General features: G+C 42.7%; 1 protein-coding gene across 18 annotated transcripts in view; it reads left to right on the top strand.

Annotated features, from left to right (window-relative positions):
• Positions 1 to 22,983, top strand: part of Akap13 (A kinase (PRKA) anchor protein 13) — a 299,084-nt gene that overhangs the window by 259,775 nt on the left and 16,326 nt on the right. For 12 of the 18 annotated variants that reach the window (XM_006541256.3, XM_006541254.4, XM_006541253.4 and 9 more), the window contains 12 exons: positions 2,470 to 2,537; positions 4,829 to 4,895; positions 8,485 to 8,620; positions 10,000 to 10,112; positions 10,668 to 10,820; positions 11,670 to 11,920; positions 13,496 to 13,621; positions 13,734 to 13,851; positions 15,063 to 15,311; positions 20,413 to 20,489; positions 20,986 to 21,167; positions 21,308 to 21,390. In XM_006541256.3, coding sequence (XP_006541319.1) covers positions 2,470 to 2,537; positions 4,829 to 4,895; positions 8,485 to 8,620; positions 10,000 to 10,112; positions 10,668 to 10,820; positions 11,670 to 11,920; positions 13,496 to 13,621; positions 13,734 to 13,851; positions 15,063 to 15,311; positions 20,413 to 20,489; positions 20,986 to 21,167; positions 21,308 to 21,390 — 1,623 coding nt within the window. The remainder of the gene's footprint in view (positions 1 to 2,469; positions 2,538 to 4,828; positions 4,896 to 8,484; positions 8,621 to 9,999; positions 10,113 to 10,667; positions 10,821 to 11,669; positions 11,921 to 13,495; positions 13,622 to 13,733; positions 13,852 to 15,062; positions 15,312 to 20,412; positions 20,490 to 20,985; positions 21,168 to 21,307; positions 21,391 to 22,983) is intronic. The other 6 variants (XM_006541252.4, XM_030243061.1, XM_030243063.1 and 3 more) reach the window with 2 other exon arrangements.

Here is a 22,983-nt window from a genome sequence, read left to right on the forward strand (position 1 = left end):
TTGACTCAGACAGAGCCACAAGGGCATCCTTGCGTCCTTGTGTATGGCACTAGTCTCAGTGCTAATTCATAAAAGTGACACACACTGAACCTCACTAGATGTTGTTAAATGACTTTCCAAAGTAATTGCATCGATTTCAGATGATGAGTTTCTACATTGCCATGTCTTCACAGTACTTAAAATGAGGGTGTGGTGCCTTTTGTCCGGTAGACTTGGAAACCAAAGCACAAGGAGAAGGGACTTATTCGGGGCTCATGGTGGTAACCAGAATTAGACTTAAATTAAATTTGGTTTGCCTGCCATGTGTCCTAGTCTCTTTTACATGTCAATAAGTTGACACAGCAACTCTCATATGTAGTCATGAAGATTATGTCAGGGCGTTTGGCTTAGACAAATAGACTGTGGGTCTATATATACATAGATATTTGAATAGACAATCATGATCCATGTACTGCACCAGAGAGTACAAGATCCTCAGAACAGGAGAAAAACCTCACAAAATCCCAGTGCTGTGTGACTGCTAGTGTTCAGAAAGGGATCTGTGAACCAAGCAGATATTGCAGTAACAACTGCTTCAGAAGAAATGGGGAAGGCCTTCAGATCTAGGTATCTGGCAGTCTCCTTCACAGTGGCAAGTTTCTCTTACCCCACAGTCCATAAGTCCAAGCCTTTAAGTCCAAAAGCATCTTGACCTTGTTGGCTAGAACAAGGTCTGTGGTACTCCCTGAAGCAACCGTACCTAGTGAACTGCTGTCTGATTTCCTGAGTGAGCCTTTCCCAGGAGACACACGCCTCTTCAGCTGTCCCCAAAGACAGATCTTTTGCTTGTTTGTGCTTTGCCTCTGGCCTCTTGGCACAGCCTGTTTTTATGACTTCATTGCAGCAGGAAGAGCTGATGACCTTTCGGAGGCCCAGAGTGCATGGTTTTTACATCAGTGGCCCTTGTAGGCCACGGGAATAGAAAACTAAAAATACTTTGAGATGAAATGTGTCATTGGTAAATTTGAATCTGGTTTGTCTCAGGAACTCTCCCATGTTCTCCTGAGTCAGGCTTCTCAGGGGTGTTTTGGGAGATTTGTAGTTAACCTTTCTTACATGGCTTCTCACTCAGGGAGTTGGGTACAAAAGCTCGGGATATTTGAGACCTCAGGATATTTCTTTTATCTTTTGAAATTATAATGATGTCATTTCCTTCTTCACTTTCCAACCTCCTAACTCTTTCACATACTTTTCCTCTTTCAAGTTCATGCCCTCTTTTTCTCAATAATTGTTCTTAGAAGTACTTGCATGATGTGTGCATGCTCTTAGATATATAAGTGTAGCCTGCTCAGGAATGTTACTTGTATGTATGCCTTCATGGTTGACTATTTGATATTAGTTAACCAGTCAACGTGCTCTTCCTTAGTTCTCAGCATTCCTTAGTTGCCTGTAGCTTTTTGTGTAGGGTTGAATCTTCCATGGTCTTTCCCTGTCCACATTAGCTTGTGTATTGTTTTTGTCCTTGTTCAGCATATATCTAGAAAGTCATGTTGGTGAGATTTTTATGGGTATATCTTCTGACATCCTAGGGAACACAATCTCATGGCAAATTCCCTGATCTTCAGACTATTAGAATCTTTCACCTCGTCTTGGGCAATGTTCCTTTGCCTTAGGTGTGGGAGTTGTTTTGTAAATGTATCCACTGGAACTGAGCTCCACAGCTCTGTATTTTGGCTGGTTATAGTTTTCTGTGATGAGCTCTGTCTCTTGCAAAGAGGAGTTTCCTTGATGAGGGGTAAGGACTACACTGATACCTATGAGTGTAAAGACAAATACTTAAAATATAGGAATTTTGCTGGTTTTAGTAAAATGGTGGTTGTAGATTCTCCCTCAAGATCCATGACTTCAGTAGCCATAATTGCCTAGGTTTCCACCTTGGTGAGTAGCTCTTAAGTCCAAATAGTGAACTGTTGGTTACTCCTACTGTCTTGTGTGTCACTAATGTACCCATAGGGTTATCATACTATGCTGGTTCATAAGCACCATAGCTTGGTAGGACTGTTGGTTGTTTTCTTCCTTTGGATGCTTGCATGGTTTCTTCAGATACCTCCTCTTGAAAAAGGAGATTTACATGTTAGTTCAGCTCAAGGCTTTCTGGGCCCTGTAGACATCTAGATGGAAGACATTTAAATTTTAGTGTTGACAGCCTCTCAGGCTTCCTGTCTAATAAATTCCTGACTTCTTCTTTTGGTTAATCACAAATACATCTGTTTCCTAGTAAAGAACTATAAAATGTGCTTTGGTTACTGGTACTGTGGGGTGGGTGGGTGTGTGTATGTGTGTGTGTGTGGGTGTGTGTGTGTGTGTGTGTGTGTGTGTGTGTGTGCACTCCTGCACATATGCTCTGTCACCTCCTTGCAGCAGTAGTGAGTAGCAGAGTCCAGGGTCTATCAGTTTCTTGTTGTGACCTTCCTTATGCTTCCTTTCCAGGCTGTGGTGCTTTTGTCCACAAAGGCTGCAGAGAAAATCTAGCCTCCTGTGCAAAGGTCAAAATGAAGGTAAGATAGTTCTAGCTGTTAGAATACTCAAGATCCATGGGCTTAAAAATACCAAAATCAGCTGGTCATGGTGGTTGCACACTTTTAATCACAGCACTTGGGAGACAGAGGCAGACAGATATCTATATGTAAGGTGAGCCTGGTCTACAGAGTGAGTTCCAGAACAGCCAGGGCTACCCAGAGAAACCCTGTCTCAAAAATCAAAGCAAAAAAAAAAAAAAAAAAAAAAAAAAAGTAAAATCTCCACATGTTAGAATTTAGATTGTAGTGGGTATTTTTTATTTGTTTTAATCATTTGGTGACAAATTTGAAAACAAATTAATCTAAACATAGTTGCTTATTAAAATGATCAATCACCTTCTTGATTAATACACTCAAGAATTTGAGACATTGAATAAAGAAAATGCTGAGCCAGAGACCAATCTTATAATCCCAGGACTTGGGAGACTGAGGAGTTCCTTGGTTTGATGTTAGCCAATTTGTCAGTGAAACCCTGTCTCCACAGAATTTTTAAGTAAAATGAGTGCTTTTTAGAAATGTCATGTGTTGGCCATTTCTCTGTGTTTCTGTTTAAGTGATTGACTTAACTAGCTGTACACACATCCTCTGCTACTGGAATCCCTCGTTTCCCCATCTAGAAGCATGAGGGCAACAGGTGGAAATCAGAGGCGTTTGATGTGTGATGGGGAGAGGGAGGGATCTCCTCCAGTTAGAACCAACCTATCTGGTTTTTTCTCCAAAGGTACATAATAGATAGCAGAGATGATACAATGAAAGAATGGCAAGTACCAATATTGGTGCCGTATGAGCGTGAAACCATGCCTTTTGGATAGCCTATGTGACTATGTCACTATTGTCAGCCATACATAAAGTGTACTTCTTCCTCAGAATACGGGTATGTCTACACAGATGCCCATCAGTAACCACGTTACTTATCACAGTGGTCTCAGTCTTGAGTGTTTATCAGCATCTCAAGGATCTTACTTAAAGAAATTTGCTGCTATAGCCCTTCTCCCAAAAGGTTTCCAATTCTGGAGTGGGCTGAGGAGTTCGCTTTGCTGAGGAGTTCCCAAATGATACTGATCATCCTCAGACCCCACTCCGGGCCATGCTGGACTAGTATGAAAATAGCTAACCTCTGTGCCTGGGTCTTCTCAGCTCAGTGATGGATATTTTGACTCACGCTGTACTTTAAAATTTTAGTTTATGAAAAGACTTAAAAATAATACCAATTCGATTTCTCTTTTCTCTCCCAAAACTGGAAGCTTCTCCAACCCTCAGCTCCTGGGTGCTGCTACCTGTGACCCAGCACTCTAGCTCCCCTCAGCCTGCTTGCTTTCCATTGTTCCATAGTGTTCAAAATCCTCTGGGACCATATTTTTCTGTCTTTTTTTTTTTAAAGATTTGTACCTTGCCCCCGCTAGAACATAGGCAGGCAGGCAGGAATCTCTGATGGATTAGTATAGTAGACTTGAGTATCTCGAATAGTGTCCGGTATGCGATAGAGTCTTAAAATTGGAAAGACTGGATAGCAGAGAACAGTCAGTGGGTGCTCGGTGGCTGCTGTTGAAATGGGAAATGCATCCCAGATGTCCACTCGTTCTAGCATCTCCCTACTGCTTCTGTCACTCACCATCTGTCCATGCACTCAATCTGTGGTGTTCACTGTCTGATAAGACTGTATGCATGGGGTTCTGTAGGACAGTGGCAGAGAGTGGCATCTCTTTTGTATATCATTATAATCTATATGGAGGCATTTTCAGTTGGAAGTGATCTACTTCCTCTTAGAGATCTGTTTCACAGTAAATGCTTCACTTTGTAATTTGTCAAAAGTATTTTTGTGCGTGTTCTCACAAAATATTACTAAAATTAGCATCCTACCTAAGATTGTAACACTTTACAAAGGCTAGTCATCAAAGAAACAGAAATGAACAGGGCACAGATAATGATCTCTTTACTAACTGACAGTACATTGGAGATACAGACAGGTAATTTCTACAAGCCAGAAAAAACTCTGCAGACAGCTTTGGTATCTGTAGCAAAGAGAGAGTACTTAGATCATCTGAAAATGGATTAATGCTTTGCCTACACAGATGACCAACAAACATTCCTGGGATGGGTCTGGGGATACACCTAGCCGCTTATCTGCAGCTCTTGGTGAGCGCAAAGGATAGCTAGTGGAGCGGGCCTGACCCAGCACAGTGTTCTCTTTTGACTCCAGGCTTCTGGAGACTTGATGGAAGATGAGTTTTCAGTGTGATCTGCATCTCTTTACCTTCTTTTCTCTTTAGCAGCCAAAAGGGAGCCTCCAGGCCCACGATACATCATCGCTGCCCACAGTCATCATGAGAAACAAGTGTAAGTAGCTTCAGCTCTCAGACGTGTACTCAGATGTTGTATTCCAGACTTGATGCTTTTGCTTGCTTGTCATTCTTAATCAGGATTGTTGAGGATAGCCTACGCTACCTAGCAAGAGCCTAGACCTATTTTGTAATGCACTAGGCCACTAGCTTCTGCCACATTTAATGACCAACAACTTGCATTACACCATCGAATCCTTCTTGAAGGTATCTGCCAGAGTGTGTGCATCAGCTGAGAGGTGGACTGGAGTTCATATGTGTGAGCAAGTTACTCGTGTGCAACTCAGTCTCCTCTTCAGCACCAAAGAAAATGGTTGATTTTAGTACCCCAGAGCAGTGTGACTCAAATGAGATATTACTGGTTAAACTTAATATAGCCCAGGAAGTTACATAAATGATTCTTTTGTTGTTTTCTTTCCCAGGGTTCTCAAATGTTACACAAAACTGAGTAAATTATATTCTGTCATTCACACTTTTAAAACCTGTCTGGGGCCTAGGAAAGTAACTCAGGCAAGTACAGCTATCTGCTTCCAAGCCTGACTAGCTGGGCTCATCCCTAGGACCAACATGGCAGAAGAGAACCAGCGTCCACAAGTCGTCACACACACACGTACATTTCAATTTAAAACACTATTTTGGCTTGGATAAGAGAGCTGAGAAAATAAAAGAGTTTGCCTCCAAGCCGGCAAAGTGAGTATAGTCACTAGAACCTGTATGATAAAGGAGAAAACCTGCTCCTACCGGTTGTCCTCGGGCTTCCATGTGAACTCTGTGGCACGTCTGTGGACACGTGCATACAGAGTACATTTTAAATCTAAAAACAAGGCAAAACTGATCTTTACCATCTTGTAAAGATTTCCCTTTAGGTTGGCAGCATTTTTCTTTCATTCCCCATTCTCTTATTTCTGTGTAGTATATTAAGGCATGGCCTTCTGACCTGCTGTAGTTATAGTCAAGTATATCTTTGGGAAAAAAGCTGCTATATTTATAGTCATGTATATCTTTGAAAAACTGTTGATTTGTACATTGATACATTAGATTATGACATTGTGCACTAAATGATGCCTTACGCTTCTATATTATTTCTTCACTCTGTCATTTTCAGAGTTATTGTAGGCTGTTGTTTCAGGCTGTTGCATGCTATACTTCATGAGCATACATTGTGTTTTAATTACTTCCAGCTACTACCATAAATAATGCAGCGGTACTTATTTATGAGTTGACTTCATGGGAACCTCTGTGACACATTAACCAAAGCAGTGCTTTCAGCATCTAGCGGGAGAGTCAGTACATGTACAGATTCTGAGACCTCCACCTAGGCCTGTGAGTCAGACACTGTGGCAGAGCCGTGTGGCATGTGTTTTATAGACCCTCCAGGTGATTTTGATGCCCACTCAAGCCTGGCAGCACTGCCTTGTGCCTTCTTTCTCTTACATGGTTCCTGGCCAGTCTGTCTGCCCACAAGGAGTGAGTTCCCGTTAGCTACATTAAGTCTGGTTCCCACCCATCCTTGAATGGAGACGGCTTCTAGACTGACACCCACTGCAGTCTGTCATCCAGCTTCCTCAGACAGTTTTCAGCCTTTAAACGTTTTTCTCTGCTATTACCAACTGTTTCAAAAGCATGTTTTCTTTCTCATAAGATAAAACAACTTTTTAAAATATCTTTTGCAAGCAAGGTCCCTTATATGGATTGCCTCTGACCCTCACAGATAACTGTTTATAGTTTATGTTGATAATACTCTGTAGAGGATTGGGTTTTATTATAAGATATCTGTATATATAATATACTTTTAAGAACAGTCCCCCATTAGTGTTTATCTCCATCCTTCAACCTTGTTTCACCTTCTCCATCTTTAATAGCTCCCATTTTGCCTTCGACTTTAATTCCCCTTTTTAATTCCATATGTGTAAACATGTAAGGCTGATTTTGTAGAATTATCTTACAAAACATATGAATCCCAATCCCAGCCGTTTCCCTTCAAATAAAAAAGAAAAGTGGGCTGGAGAGATGGCTCAGTGCTTAAGAGCACTGGCTGCTCTTCCAAAGGTTCTGAGTTCAAATCCCAGCAACTACATGGTGGCTCACAACCATCTGTAATGACATTTGACGCCCTCTTCTGATGTGTCTGAAGGTAGCTACAATGTACTTACATATAATAAATAAATAAAGATCTTTAAAAAAAAAAAGAGTACAACTTCTGGAGCTACAAGATGGCTCAGTATGTAAAGTGCTTCTTGGACAATCATGGAGACCCAAGTTTGGGTTTGGACATGGTGGCATATGTATGTAATCCTAGGTCTGGGGAACAGAACAGGCTAATACCAGAGCTTGCTAGCTCTTCCAGACTAGCCAAATGGTAAACTACAGGTTCAATGATAAGCACTCTCAAAAAAATAAAATAAAATTAGAGGAGCTACTGAGAAAGACATCTCAACATGGACTGTCATAGGCAAGCACACATATACACACAAAAGCACAGTTGTGCATTCAAATTGCATGTTTGTGTCTTCTGTAGCCTTTTTAGGTACAAGTTGTTCTTTAGGGCATTTAGGACTATGCATAGCATTCTGGTTCTCTTTGCTAGCTCTCGTGTGTGTGTGTGTGTGTGTGTGTGTGTGTGTGTGTCTGTCTGTCTGTCTGTCTGTCCTCCCTCTACTCTCTACTTCTCTCTCTTTCTCCATTTTACACTAATACTACCTGATTGTTTTTCCCTTGGCTCTTCCCATTAACATCCTCTTTTCCTTCTAACTTTTCTACACCCTCACTGTAGTCTAAGAACTACTGTTTCTTCCTCTGACATTTTATTTGCTCACTGGTCAGCTTTCTGAAACACTTAGGATATGCTGTAGACTACCCTTAAGCGTCTTCTCTGGGAGACCCCAGTCTTTCGTTCCCTTTGAACTCCCTGCAGCAAGGATCAGTAATATTGTAACCTGTTCCTGGTGTTCTAGTGTCTAAATAGAATTTGAATTAGAAATTAATTATTGTGCTATTATTTATTAAAGGTATCCTATAATGTTTTAAAAATTATACCAGTCCCCATATCTTATTTTTCTTAACTCTTGACCCTCCTGGGAATAAACATATATAAAAACGTATATCTGTAGCAGGAGCTCACTTAGCAAGGACAAATAATTTAGTGTTCACATGACAGTGTAGTCATTTTAGAATAGAGCTCCACTTTCCTCCTTGATCATGTTAAAAAAAAAACGTGAGAATCAATAACTGTATGATATTAAACAGGTACTAACTTTTCTATATCCATAAACTCAAGAAGTTGATTAGAATGCATGCTTTCAAATAATGAGCGGGGCTGGAGAGATAAGTCAGTGATTAGGAGACCGTGATGCTCTTCCTGAGGACCTGAGTTGAGTTTCCAGAGCTTCAACTATGTGGTGGCCTGTGCCGTTAATCCCAGCACTTGGAGGGACGTCTGAGTTCAAGGATAGCCAGGGCTACACAGAAGCAGCTAATGTACTTAAAGCATTATATATGTCTTTGTGGCTTCCATGAGCTAAGTCAGCACTAGGGGTCTGGGACTTGGAAAGGTGATGCTTCAATTAATATCCTCTCTTCCCTTGCAGCTTCACAGCCCAAGGAGCGCCCTAGGTCTGCAGTCCTCTTGGCTGATGAGGCCACTGCGGCACCAATGTTTACTAACAGACGGTCCCAGCAGAGTGTCTCCCTCTCTAAAAGTGTCTCCATACAAAACATCACTGGGTAAGTGGGGTTAAAAAATTCACTGTTGACATCTGGGTGACAAGAACATAATAATCCTTCATTTGACCAAAACAAAAGAAAAAGAAAAAAAGCATTAGCCATCTCTCCTCAGCTGTCACACTTTGTAGTACTCAGATGAACATGGTTGTACTTCTTTTTAAATCTGCTTTCTGTTCTTAATCTCTGAACTCAGTTTATCATGGTGGTGAGTTCTGGGCTATCAGCTCCAAACAGGTCCCTTCCTACTCATTTGCATTGAGTTTCATTTCCAGCCTCTTCAAACATTGCTGAGGCCATGGGTTGTTCAGCATTGACTGTCAGGCTATTGGCAAAGGGCTGATTAGGATGCTGTTTGCTGTTTAGGGCAACGTGCTCCCATACATCAAATATGAGTCATCAAAAATTGTAGTGCTTGACAACCCCTGATTCAGACTAGATGCAAAGCCTGCTTTGTTTATGCTGCTTCACCTCTGTGTAAGCTGATGGTTCCTCAAAACTTAACATTTCAGGCTGGCCTCGAACTCAGAAATCCTCCTGCCTCTGCCGCCCACGTGCTGGGATTAAAGGCGTGCGCCACCACGCCCGGCTCAGTCTTCTTTCTTTGTCTCTATTTTTATGATCTCTAAAAGTCTTCTTTTCAAAGTTGTAATGTTACCAGAACTCATTGGCAGTGTGACTTTAAAACAGAGTACTAAAGAAATTTGAAGTTCAAATGTGTTTCACTTGCCGTTACGTCATAGAACAAACATTTCCTTGGTACCTACTGTGATAGCTTATAAGGTGGGGTGAAATAAGGTGGGGTGAAAATATCATTTACTGGACTGCTTAGTAACGCTCTAAGAAAGGCATGTTTTTTAAAGGGGAGGAGGGAATAATTATGTAATGCTTTTTAAATGGCTGCTTTATTTGTATGGGTCTTTTTTTTGCCCACAAGCATGTCTATGCTTTGTGTGCATATCTGGTGCCTGTGGAGGCGAGGAAAGGGTTTTGGATCCCCTGGAACTTGAGTTACCAGTGGTTGTCAGCTGCCATACTGGTACTGGGATTCAAACTTGTGCTCTTAGCCTGTGAGCCATGTCTCCAGCGCCTATCATAAATTTTGAATTTTTTCTATATAATATGTGCATGGTTTAAGGGAAAAACTTACCTTGCTGTTGACCTTTATTTTTTTAGTCTCAAAAGTTGGGCTAAGATTGAGTTTGCAATGATTCTAAAGTTTTTAATAGTTCTTCATTTTGCTCTGAACCTAAGTAATTTGTCTTGAGTTATAAACCTACATCTAACTGTTATTTTAGAGGTTTTTTTCCTTTAAGGATTCACGTAAGAATATGTGACAGAGTTGAACCTGTTTGACGGTGTATCTTTCTTTCTGTCTTTAGAGTTGGCAATGATGAGAACATGTCAAACACCTGGAAATTTCTATCTCATTCAACAGACTCATTGAATAAAATCTGCAAGGTCAATGAGTCAACAGAATCCCTTACTGATGAGGGTAAGAGGACACTTTGGCCCCTATTACTAAATGTCTGTAAAGATTCAGTGTATGTCCTAGCATACGTTACCAAATAACAGTGCCTGCTCTCCCTGCCCCCCGGAGTCTCTAAATTGCCTGTAAAACATCACACACAACACATGCATTGCCAGTTGACCCTGTCCTATTGTTGACTGTCCATTGAAGGAAACTCTGATACAAATGTAGGCATACTCTAGTGCCGACGCTTTTCTTCCTCGAGACTCTCTACACATTCAGTTCTGTGTCTGTACAGTTGTGAGCCTACTCAGATAAATGTTGCAGCTCGTAAAGATAGCGGGACTTCATGTCTCAACTTCACAAAGGAATTGTTTCAGTCTTGTTTGACTTACGTGATGTTTATCATTCCTAACTTGATATTAATCCTGTCTAGTATCAGGTATATTCTCTTTGAGGACCTTCTACACTAATACAGAGAATTTGTCTTATGAACTCGTGTATCACCTAGAGGAAAATCCAGAATTTTAGAAGTCAGAAACCCAAGATCCTGAGGTTGTTGTTTTTTTGTATTTTGAGGAGTAGGTACAGACATGAATGAAGGACAGCTGATGGGAGATTTTGAAAGCGACTCTAAACAGCTAGAAGCAGAGTCATGGAGCCGGACAGTGGACAGCAAGTTCCTTAAACAGCAGAAGAAAGATGTGGTCAAACGGCAGGAAGTGATTTACGGTGAGGTGCTTCATTGCTTTGCCTATATTTGGTCTACACTATCCAGCTTGCATGCTCGTGAGGGTTATCAAGAGGCAGAAAAACCGTTCTCTATTGCAGGGAGAGAACTTGAAGAGAAGTTGCCCTGTCTAGCAATTAGTTAGTGATTGTTGGGCTGTGGAAAATCAATTTTGAATATGCAGCCTCATAAAGGTTTTCATTAAAAGCACTGAGGTAGCCGGGCATGGTGGCGCACGCCTTTAATCCCAACACTCGGGAGGCAGAGGCAGGCGGATTTCTGAGTTCGAGGCCAGCCTGGTCTACAGAGTGAGTTCCAGGACAACCAGAGCTATACAGAGAAACCCTGTTTCGAAGGAAAAAAAAAAAACCACTGAGGTGAGGAGACATGATACAGCTCATGTCCTTGTAATCATTTGCCCTTTGGTGCCCCATTCTGCTGTCTCTCATTCCAGTTAGTAGTTTGTTCATTATATGCTTGGTTGCACAGCAGTCCCCAAAAGAACTCTTTTCTAAAAACACATCTCAGTTCTTGAGCTACATGGGAAAGGTGAGCTAGTAGTCGTTCCTAGGAAGCAGGAACACAGTAAATGAGAGGGACTGAGTCTAATGAAGACCTGGTTAGAAACCATAAAAGACTGTCAGAATTCAGTGGCCTGTCATCAGAAGATGAGCTCAAGTCAGGTCAGCAGCAGAGAGGTGAGATGCCAGCTCAGGGGAAGCAGAGCGGTGAGATGCCAGCGCAGGGGAAGACGGCTGTTTGCTCAGCCTCAAGATTTCCATCAGGCACTAAGTTAACCTCCTGAGCTCAGCTGGTGATCTCTGAGAGACCCTTCCTCTCTCTTCTCATAGAGTTGATGCAGACAGAGTTACATCACATCCGCACACTCAAGATCATGAGTGACGTGTACAGCCGGGGCATGATGACAGATCTGCTCTTTGAGCAGCAGATGGTGGAAAAGCTGTTCCCCTGCTTGGATGAGCTGATCAGTATCCACAGCCAGTTCTTTCAGAGGATCCTGGAGCGGAAGAAGGAGTCTCTTGTGGATAAGAGTGAAAAGAACTTTCTCATCAAGAGGATAGGGGATGTGCTTGTCAGTCAGGTGAGCAGCCGGAAGGTCCTGGGTTCTTCTCACGCGGGCGGGTAGAGAGAAGCTTTGTAACTCTGGATCCCTGCTCGGACATCTCAGCTCTACTGTTTGTCTTTTAGACTTAGCAAATTGGTTTAATCAAACCCTCGATTTCCTTTTCTGTAAAATAAAGAAAGCAGGGTTTCTCTGCTTAGGCTACTTTTTAGAAAGTTAAGTGCACACATACTGAACTATGCAGTAAAAGGTTTTTCTTTCTTCCACTCCATACAATCATCAGAAATAGTACTATCTCAGAAACTAAAGGATATTTGTTAGAAGTCTTCAGCTTCCCCTGTGGCTCATCTGAAAAGGATCCAGGCTGTCTTCAGACCACCCGAAGCTTAAGCAATACACTGTCTGAAACACTTTATAAAATGTGTTCCTTTTTTTCAGAATATGATTTTATTTCAGCCCTGCCCCAAAGAAACTCAGCAAAAAAGTATTGCTTTATTTTTCAATGTATATCATAGGCAGCCTTTGATGTTTGTTTTTAAGATGTTTTTGGAAAAGGAAATGTTGCTAGTACACATTAACAGATAAGACTATCACACACATGTGACTACATCTTTCTCCCTCACCAAATCACTGCTTCTATGTAGATTCAGAGGCTTAATTCCTGGAACAGCCAAATGAAAATTGGATTTGGCTAGGGGCAGTACTAGGAATTAAACCAAGGGCTTCTCATACATGGTAGGTCAGCACCCCACTAGTGAGCTGCATCCCCAGCCCTGTGTTTGCTTTTATTCTGAGGCTGTCTCAACCTCCCAAGGAACTGAGATTACAGGCTTGGCCAGAACTAGGAATCCTGTTCTTCTCTAGTATATCCTTCAGTCCATATTCCTCGCTTGATAATTTTATTAGTACATTCAGTCATTCTAAAAGGATTTAATGTCTATTAAATGCCAGGGGTAAAACTGTACAGTTGAATATTACATAGGTTTCTACCTTAAGGAAATCTGCAAAATGGGTATGATGCAAATAAATGTCTGTTCCATGTGAGATATTTGCATCTGACAAATGGAGATTGAATAATCCTATTCAATAATGAACTTAATGTGAGGCCCTACAAATGAAGAACCATCTTCCCCAAAATAGACTGTTTCTCTCTTTCTGCCTTCAGGATTACATAGGTATCTCAACTTGTATTACCGTGTGTAGTTCCTAGTATGTGTACACGCCCTTAGTAAGATCATTGATGATAGGACTGAAACTTCTGACGTGTGATACTCATTTGTTCTGCACAAGACGATTGGATTCAACCTTTTAGGTCACTTGGCTTGTGTCATAGTTCTACTTCTGCCTCTCCACTGTGAGGGAAGAAGCCTACATGAGAAATTGCCAGTCTCCTGAAATCTCAGTGTTTAACCTTTTGGTAAAGTGCCAAGCTGTTTGCCAAAGTGCTGTTCCATTTAATCATGGTGTGCATGTGGGTGCAGGGGAGATGGGCGTAAGGAAGCGCTCTTGGTTTTTACAGTGAGACTGGAAACTTTCTACAGGATGGTTGATACCCTGAATTGTAATGTAACTCCTGTTCTCTTTCTCGAGCAGTTCTCAGGTGAGAGTGCAGAGCGCTTAAAGAAGACATACGGCAAGTTCTGTGGACAGCACAACCAGTCTGTCAACTACTTCAAAGACCTCTACACCAAGGATAAGCGTTTCCAAGCCTTTGTGAAGGTACTGACCTGAAACGCAAGCGTCCCCATCATGGTCAGGAGCATAAGCACGCCATTTTGGCTAGAGCCACCTTCCTCACTCGGTGACTAACAGTTTATTCACTCCCTTGCAGAAGAAGATGAGCAGTTCAGTAGTAAGAAGGCTGGGAATTCCAGAGTGCATTTTACTTGTAACTCAGAGGATCACCAAGTACCCAGTTTTATTCCAAAGGATACTGCAATGTACCAAAGGTGAGTCTCCTTGTACACTCAGATCTAGATAGTCCTAGAAGCCACTATAGCAGAGCTCTATCATACTCTAGCAGACCAGTAGGTACCAGAGTGCCTGTATTTATGTCAGTGATTGTTTATTTGTAGGCACAGGTTCTCACTCTGGCCTAGGCTGGCCTCAAAATCACAGCAGTTCTTCCTTCAATGTCCCCAAAAAGGGCTGAGATGCTGGGCGTGGTGGTACACGCCTTTAATCCCAGCACTTGGGAGGCAGAGACAGGCGGATTTCTGAGTTCAAGGCCAGCCTGGACTACAAAGTGAGTTCCAGGACAGCCAAGGTTATATAGAGAAACCTTCTGTCTCGAAAAACAAACAAACAAAAAAAGTGCTGAGATTACAGGTGTTGAGGCACCATAAGGAGCATCTGTAGTTTATCTTGAAAGCATCTTTTCATGCCTATTTATTTTGTTGCCACTTTTAGTTTTTTTTGAGGCCATGTTTTACTGTGTAGCACAGTCTACCCTCAAAGGCACTCCTGCTCAGCCTCCCAATGCTGAGACTATAGGGAAACAAAACTGCAAGTGTAAGGCCTTTAAGACTTAGAGTAGATTCCAGTGAGGCCCGGTATGGAGGAGGCATACACAGAACCCGCTGGAGGCACAGCTGAGTGCTAGAGCTTCCTGGATATGTACAAGGCCCTGACTCTCTTCCTGGAATACCCGCTTTTATTGTGAAATCACTACAACCTTGGTAATAGATGATACCAAGCAGGGACCGTGTATTGGTTCTGTTAAAACGCTACATGCCCTGAGCACTAGTTCTGATAGAGTTGGCTTGGTCAGCAGTCCCACCATTTCTTCCCATATTACTCTGTTCCGTTTAATCCATACGTTGTAGTTCCTCTCAGTTAATGCTTCTCCTAGGCAGTTACTTCAGCTACATTAAAGGTTACCAGGCAGTAACATTAAATACTAGGTAGAGATGTAACTGGGGGTAGTTATTCACCTCTGCTGCCCCCTCTCCCTAAAACATTGGTTTCTTTTATTTTGGAGTATAATTGCATATCATCCATAGCATTGAAAATGTCTCTGGAAAGGCAGGCGTGTGACTTGGCTTGTTGACTCCAGTGTGAAAGGGTAATCAACAACAAAGGGGATGTAATGCTGCAGACGCCTCCCCTTCTGCTCTGTGCACAAGGAGCCATTAAAGTAGAATTGCTCTTCTCTCCCAAGACAATGAAGTGGAGCAGGAAGACCTCACTCAGTCCTTGAGCCTGGTGAAGGATGTGATTGGAGCCGTGGACAGCAAAGTGGCAAGTTACGAGAAGAAAGTGCGTCTCGGTGAGATTTACACAAAGACAGATAGCAAGTCGATCATGAGAATGAAGAGTGGGCAGATGTTCGCCAAGGAGGACCTAAGACGGAAGAAGCTGGTGCGCGACGGGAGTGTGTTTCTGAAGAGCACAACAGGAAGGCTGAAAGGTATGACTGCATCCATGTCTGAGCCTGGGGAGAACAGGAAACATCCAGACACCACTCAGGGTGACAACAGGAAGTAGACTGTTGGGGAAGACATACTCCCCCAGAGAGGTGCCGAGTGGCCATTGTGGGATCAGGTCAGTGGCAGAGTTGTCTGAGTCAGGGACTATGAGTCTGTGAGGTTGACAGTTCATCTTTTCCAAAGACCTTCTGAGACCTTAGAAAAAGGCAAGTCTCACTTACTTTAACTAGGTTCGTTATTACTTTATGATATTCTGTCTTTCATTTTTCTCTAAAGCAAAATAGATCGTTAAAGGTTTCTCATTTGTTTTTATGAGTTCTAGCTATTCATCGATCACCTATGATAATTGAAGGAAGTTAGGGTTTTGTTTTGTTTTTTAACTCATCAGTATATCTTACCTTTATGAAAGTGAGTTTTATCAACCCTTTCCTGGATAGGCATCCTCCCTATGTAAGCTCTAACTTCCCAACAGCTGCAGGTATTCCTGCCACAGTCCAGGGCTCAATGAGCTGAAGATCCACACAGTCCCTAGTTGCTCTCTTGTCCCAATAGCACTCGGATATCAGGAGGAGTATTCCCTTCCCAGCCGCAGGGGCACGATGGTGCTGATAGGTGTCTGCTGCCAAGCACACAGGTATTCTTAGCATAGCTTTAACATGCTTAGGAGACAGTACAGAAGTCCCTGCCTGGCAACTGGCTTCCGACATTCGAGAAAGAGAGAGGCACTTGTTCTCCAGTGTGGTGGGTGCTAGAATGAGAGGAAGGAAGCCTGGCAGAGAGGTAAGGCTTGAAGATTGAAGAGAAGGATAATACTGGAGGATGGAAAGCATGGCGTCAGGAGGGCTGGAGAACCTAGAGAGACTTCAGAGAGTGATAGGAGATAAGAAACATAAGAAACTGCTGGGATCCAGCTGCCAAGGTGCCCTGCACATGCTCAGGAGTTGGCATTTGGTGCTCTTGCTGGCTGTAGGGCATGAAGTAGGCTCACAATGGAAGGGTTTCACATGGAGAATGGGTGAATTCAGTGTTATGTGTTTGGTTTTTTTTTTTGTTTGCTTGCTTGTTTGTTTGTTTTTTTCAGCATAACTATGGGTAGTATAGAGTACACTAGAAGTAACAATGGCATTGGAACTCTGGGGGTTTCAGAAAGCACTCACCAATGCCTGCACAACAGTGGGGAAAAACATGGATAGTTTTTAAAGTGTCCCTCTCCACTAGTGAGTAGTGTTTCAGATACCCTGAGATGAGCCTGAATGAAGGCATGCCTTTCTTCCAGCCCTACTGTTCTGTGGTGGTCTGAGGGCACTGACCCAAACCCCTTTCCACACCACCACTTTGAGGCAGTCTTTCAAGCAGGCTGCCAGTTCAGAAAGGCCTGTCCTTATCCCTAGGACCTAAACTTGCTGGACCTGCCAGTCTAACTCCAATACTTTATACTTCTCCTTTATGAGGCGTTTACTCTCAAAATAAAAACAAATAGGTTCCAGCTGTTGGAAGAAAGCTGTGGTTGGACCAATAGCAGAACAATAAGTTTCTGCCTAGAAATGCCTGCACTAGGAGAACAGTTTGCTGCTTAGTTGTTTTCACATCCTAAGAAATGTGTGCCAAGGACAGCCAGTATTGTATCCAACACCCTGTCGAAGGGGTGGAATTCTTCTTCTCTGATCCATAACACTGATCATAAAAACCTCAAAACCCAACAAGTTGAAAACTATGCTTTTAGAACTTAGTTTAGGCAAATATCTGAATTATTTTAAAGTAAACCTTAAAAAAAAAGAAAAACTTGTCAAAACTAATGCTAGTGCACGGAAAATTACTGTTGTCTGGTCTGAAATTTTACACATCTTAGCTCCTGTTTGCTGTGTGGCGTTGCAAGGAGTTGTAGTGGCAGAGGTTGAAGAAGGGATGATGGGCTGCATAAATCACCCCACTGTTTCCCAGGGAGCCATCAGCTACACTTTCCAGAGGGAAATAATGGAAAGGGTCAGCCTGGTAGTTCTCACCAGCTGGCTAGATGTGCGTTTTCCCTAAGGGGATAAAGGAAAATGTCCCTCTGTATGCCTAGAGGACTACTCACATCGGAAGGGTTTTTTGGTTGGTTGGTTGGTTGGTTGGTTGGTTGGTTGGTTGGTTGGTTGGTTGGTTTTTTAAGTTCCAAGATCCAATTAGAGATGTTGAGTTGTTTTGTTCCATTCCAGGGATAGAGATAGTGGCAGAACCTAGATCTACTTCAGGGTTAGACACCGCTGAACTGCGCACCAGCCTGTTGGTGGCTTTGTGGCTTTGTGGCTTTGTTTGTTTTTCAAGGCACTGTCTGTCCTGGAACTCACTCAGGCTGGCCTCAAACTTAAAGAGACCCAAATGACTCTGCCTCCTGAGTTCTGGGATTGAAAGCGTGCACCACCACCCTGATTGTGTGTGTCGTGTTTAACATTCTGCAATGTATACTCAACCTAATTCAGACAAAACAAGCATTGTTTTGCCCTGAATATCCCTTAAATTAATTTTCTTGGCATATGAAACAATAGGTTTCATTATGATACTTAACTACACATCCATGGCTGTTTATTCTGCCACCGCCTTCTGTTGGTCCTCTGTCCCCAGATAGTCCTCCTTCAGCTTTCCTAGCATATATTACAGATAGCTAAATTTAGATCTTCATATGAGAGAAGACATAACATTCTTACCTCCCCCACTACACTATTTTCTCCCACACATGGTTTTGTCTTAATGGAATGGAGGCGAGCTGGCTGCCAGCTGTAGAAACTGAACTCACTTCCATCTACAAAGCTACAGCAGCCTGCCATACATATGTCTGTGCAGGTGTTCTGATTTTCTTTCTGTTGGTGTGACTGAAAACATTCTTTATGAAGAGCAACTTAGTGAGGAAGAAAGAGTTTATTTAGCTTCCACTTCCAGGTAACAATCAGTAGAGGAACTTAAGGAAGAACTGTGAGAAAGGCTGGATGTTGGTTCATTCTCTGTCCTGCTCAGGGGTGCCGGCTTAGCTAACTTTGTTACATGGCCTAAGATCATCCAGAAAATTGCACTATCTACAGGGCCTCCCACGGAAATTAATGATCAAAACATTCCCCACAGACATAGCCACGGTCATCCTTGACCTAGGCAAATCCTCAGTGGAGGCTTTCCTCTCAGACAACTCTAGGCTGTCAGGTCAACAATTAAAGCTGTCTGGGATGGGATGGGATGGGATGGGATGGGATGGGATGGGATGGGATGGGATGGGGTGGGGTGGGGTGGGGTGGGATGGGATGGGATGGGGTGGGGTGGGATGGGATGGGATGGGATGGGGTGGGGTGGGATGGGATGGGGTGGGGTGGGGTGGGGTGGGGTGGATGGGGTGTGGTAGGGTGGGGTGGGGTGGATGGGATGAGATGGAATAGAATGGGTTGGATGGGGGGATGGGATGGGGGGATAGGATGGGATATTGGGGGCAAGGGGTGTCTTCATCTTTTGCTTTGAAATGTCTCTGGCCTGTTTGTGAGGGGTAGCATAGAATCTCAAGTATCCCAGGCTACTTACAAACTCAGCGCAGGGTTACCTTGAATCCCCCAAGTGCTAGGATTACAGGTATGTACCATCACATTCTATTTTATGCAGTGCTGGGGATTGAACCCAGTGTGAGCCCAATAGTCTTGTTCTCTAAGGGGTATGAAAAAGGCTCTGCTTTGTCATACTTAAGTATTGCTATGCATCATTTCTGGGCAGTTTCCTAGCTGCTCTTTCCCATTAATATAATGAGAAATTGGAAGAGATTTCTCAATTGTGAAAATTTCTCAATTTCACAAGTTGTGGGCTGTAGATTTAGCTCTCAGGTAGAGTGGTTCCCTAGCATGCACAGAACCCAGGGTCTCACCTCCACACTAGAGGAGAGGAGAGAAGACAGAAGAACATTTCATGGAGGATGTTGGTAAAGGTTGCTTGCTATTTATCATTGGTTCAAGTTCACCTTTATTCTTTTTTTTTAAGAATTATTTCTTTTATGTATATGAGTACATTGTAGCTGTCTTCAGACACACCAGAAGAGGGCATCTGTTCCCATTACAGATGGTTGTAAGTCACCGTGTGGTTGCTGGGAATTGAACTCAGGACCTCTGGAAGGGCGTTCAGTGCTCTTAACCACTGAGCCAACTCTCTAGCCCCTCACCTTTATTCTTAAAAGTATTTTATACTTAAAGCTTTGCAGTACAGAGTAATGGCTTAGCTAAATAATCATCTTTTGAATGCTTTCTGTGCGTGTATGAAGACCTGGATCCGATTTCTAGAACTGACATAAAAAGACAGATACAGTGATGCACACCTATAACCTGGGTAAGAAGAGCATCAGTTAGAGACAGGAAGGTCCCCAAAACTCACTGACTAGCTTGTCCAGCCAAAAAATGACAAGTCCCAGTCAGGTTCAATAAAAGAAACTTGTTTTAAAAATAAGGTAAAAAGTGTGGTGGAGGAAAACACTCAAAGTCAACTTCTGAAAGACAAACAGAAAGAAACACACAGGTACACACACACACACGCACACACACACAAATGTAATACAAGATGTATCTTTTTAGGACTGTCCCTTAACCTCTTCCGAGATAAGGCTTATGAAGTACCTAAAATGCTGTTAGGATGAAAGCAGTTATTTGCTTTGCCAGTCACTTTGTATATTTGAATACTATGTTCTCTGAGTCAAGTAATGTCTCTTAAAATATCACAGGAAGGAGAAGCTACAGGTGACACATCGATTTACAAGGTGTGAATTTCTCATTTCTCCATACACCAGTATCATAAGGATTTATATTTTGTCCATTTTTTATCTGAAATTCATATTCTGTCCTCTTAATACTATTATATTTACTGCTGAAAACAACAATTCTCAGAAGATTTGTAAAATGCTAGATAGCCTAGTTCATTAAAGATAACAAAATAAGTTGGAAGACTTTAAACATAGACTGAAACACCTCTACACCCTAGTGCACAGCTCTGGCTCCTGCAGCCGTGCAGACCATTGGGAGAGGGTGGTTGCTGAACCTGATCTTATGAAAAGTTTGTCTTTCTCTTTCCCGCTCTACTTTGCAGAGGTTCAAGCAGTTCTACTCACTGACATTTTAGTTTTCCTTCAAGAAAAAGACCAGAAATACGTGTTTGCATCCTTGGTAAGCTGAATTCTTATTTCTTCTGTTTGAAATGTCATATTCAGACCAGCTAGGTTGGATGTAAGTGTAACCAGCTAACATTATTATGTATGTCATATGGCTGTGGCTCACCTGGCCACTGAAAACCACTTGACTCCTATCAGGTGACTCCTCTGAATAATTTCTTACATGCCTCTGTCAAATTTTTCTTATTACTTCTTTTCACTGCAAAGTTATTTTTATGCTCCTTCATAACCTTTTTGAATGCCCTGAACACTTGGTGATTTGGTCACAGTAGAAGTCCATTTGTGGACTGTGTCTCCACATTCATGATGCAGAAGACAGCTTGCACAAAATTGAGTAGAATGATGAAACACTTATCTGGAAGCTGGGGGAGCTTTTGGAGGAGGGTTAAAGTGATTTTGTTTACTCAGTCCATATGCATTTAAAGCTGTCTGTCTGCTCAAGAGCGAGTGTACTGTATGCACGTCTTATATTTGCTTCCTGCTCTGTCCAGGACCATAAGTCAACAGTGATCTCCTTAAAGAAGCTGATTGTAAGAGAAGTGGCCCATGAGGAGAAAGGCCTGTTCCTCATCAGTATGGGGGTGAAAGATCCAGAGATGGTGGAGGTCCATGCAAGCTCCAGAGAGGAGCGGAATAGCTGGATTCAGATCATTCAGGACACAATCAACTCCCTGTACGTGAGCCTTTCCACTCTCCTCTCACCTCCATGTGTCTTCCTGAGGACACGCAGTGACCACAACTGACATCATCGGCATCTTGTTTGTTGGTTTGTTTGTTTGTTTGTTTCATCCTGCTTTATTTTGGTTATGTCAGGAATAGAGATGAAGATGAAGGGATTCCCAGTGAGAATGAAGAAGAAAAGAAATTGTTGGATACCAAAGCCCGGGAGTTAAAAGGTAAAATGTTGGAAATGGAACATCACTAAGAATAGTCTAGTGGGTCTGGAGAAATGCCTCAGTGGGTAAGAGCACGGGTTAGACTCGCAGAGGATCTGGATGCAACTCTAAGCACTCGCTGGCTATTCACTACCGTCTGTAGCTCCAGCTCCGGGGGATATGATGGCCTCTTTTGGTGTCTCTGGACAGCAGGCATGGATGTGAGGTACCAACATACATACAGGCAAAACACACACACACTCACACACACACACACACACACACACACACACACACACACACAAGCACATAGCCCATCCCTAGGAAAGTGTTTGTGGTTTTGGACACAGGTGACTTCGTTCATGCCTTGTCATAGAGAACTTGCCATATGTCATAGCCATGGCTAAGGTTAAAATGAGAAAGATATTTGGGAGTTAGTCATTCTACTCCTTGCATTCCCTGGCCTTCTTGGCTGTTATTCTCACAGATGAACTGTGAGGTGGCTCAGGGACAAGGGACGAACTGTTGGAGAAGTTCTCAGTTACCCACTAGTGTTTCATGTAGTCTTGTCTGCCTCCCATTGTGTAGATGACACAGTTGAAGCCCTCAAAGGCCAAACATCCCAGGGCTAAGTGTGTGTATGCTTATTAATGACTGAGCCAGAATCTTACCTGTTTTCTATTTGTTGTGAGACAAGTCTCGCTATGTAATCCTGGCTGGCCTTAATTCTGGGTCCTCCATCCTCAGCTCTAGAGTGCCAGCTAGTACTGCACTCCCTCTCATTCAAACAGCAGAGCCTGGTAGTCTTCTTGTCTTTACTATATATTAGTTGAATTTTTTAAAAACCTTCTTTGGTTAGAAATAAGACAGGAGTTAAGTGAACAGAGTTAGTGACACCATTCTGTTACACTGATGGATGGGAGAGGAGGGAAGATGGTTGACTTCAGACCCCCATTATATCAAGTCTACTAGCCTGTTGGATGACGAGGATAAAATCTTCCTTAAGATTTGTTGTGCAGTTGGCTAGATGATACACAAATGAGTGACAGAACACAGATTGATCTGTCTGGTGGGTCGCATATGATATGTGGCATCTGCCCTTTCTGCCTCTGTAAGTCTCACAGAACCTGCTGCATAAATCACATCTGGGAAAAAAAGTATCTTGCCTCCAAAGGACAGATACATGGAAAAGAACTTGATCTGTCTGCCAGGAGTGGTGGGTCTACGTGTCAATGGTAGGAGCTGAGACCTGAAAAGGGAATAGAGTGCTGCACTCTTAATGTAACTGTTTTCAAGTATTGAACCCTTTCAGGAGAATTGCTTGAGGAAGTAGAGGTGCTTCTGGACCACTCGGGAAATCTCTAGGATAAGTTAGTGAGAGATGAGTAGGTAACCAGACAGGCGAAGAAATAAGGTTGTTAATCAAAATGCTACGGCCAGCCTCAACCAGAGATGCCTGTTGGCAAAGAACACTGGTGAATGCAGAGATGCATGGCTGTTCAATGTGGAGAGAATAAGTTAGTGACAATTGAGTGTTCAACCCTGAGCACAGCATTTATACCTCTCCCTCTGAGGCTCTGGGAGCATGGTGGAAGAAGAGCTAGAAAAGAAATG

The sequence above is a fragment of the Mus musculus genome, chromosome 7 (assembly GCF_000001635.26).
Source record: "Mus musculus strain C57BL/6J chromosome 7, GRCm38.p6 C57BL/6J".
NCBI lineage: Eukaryota > Metazoa > Chordata > Mammalia > Rodentia > Muridae > Mus > Mus musculus.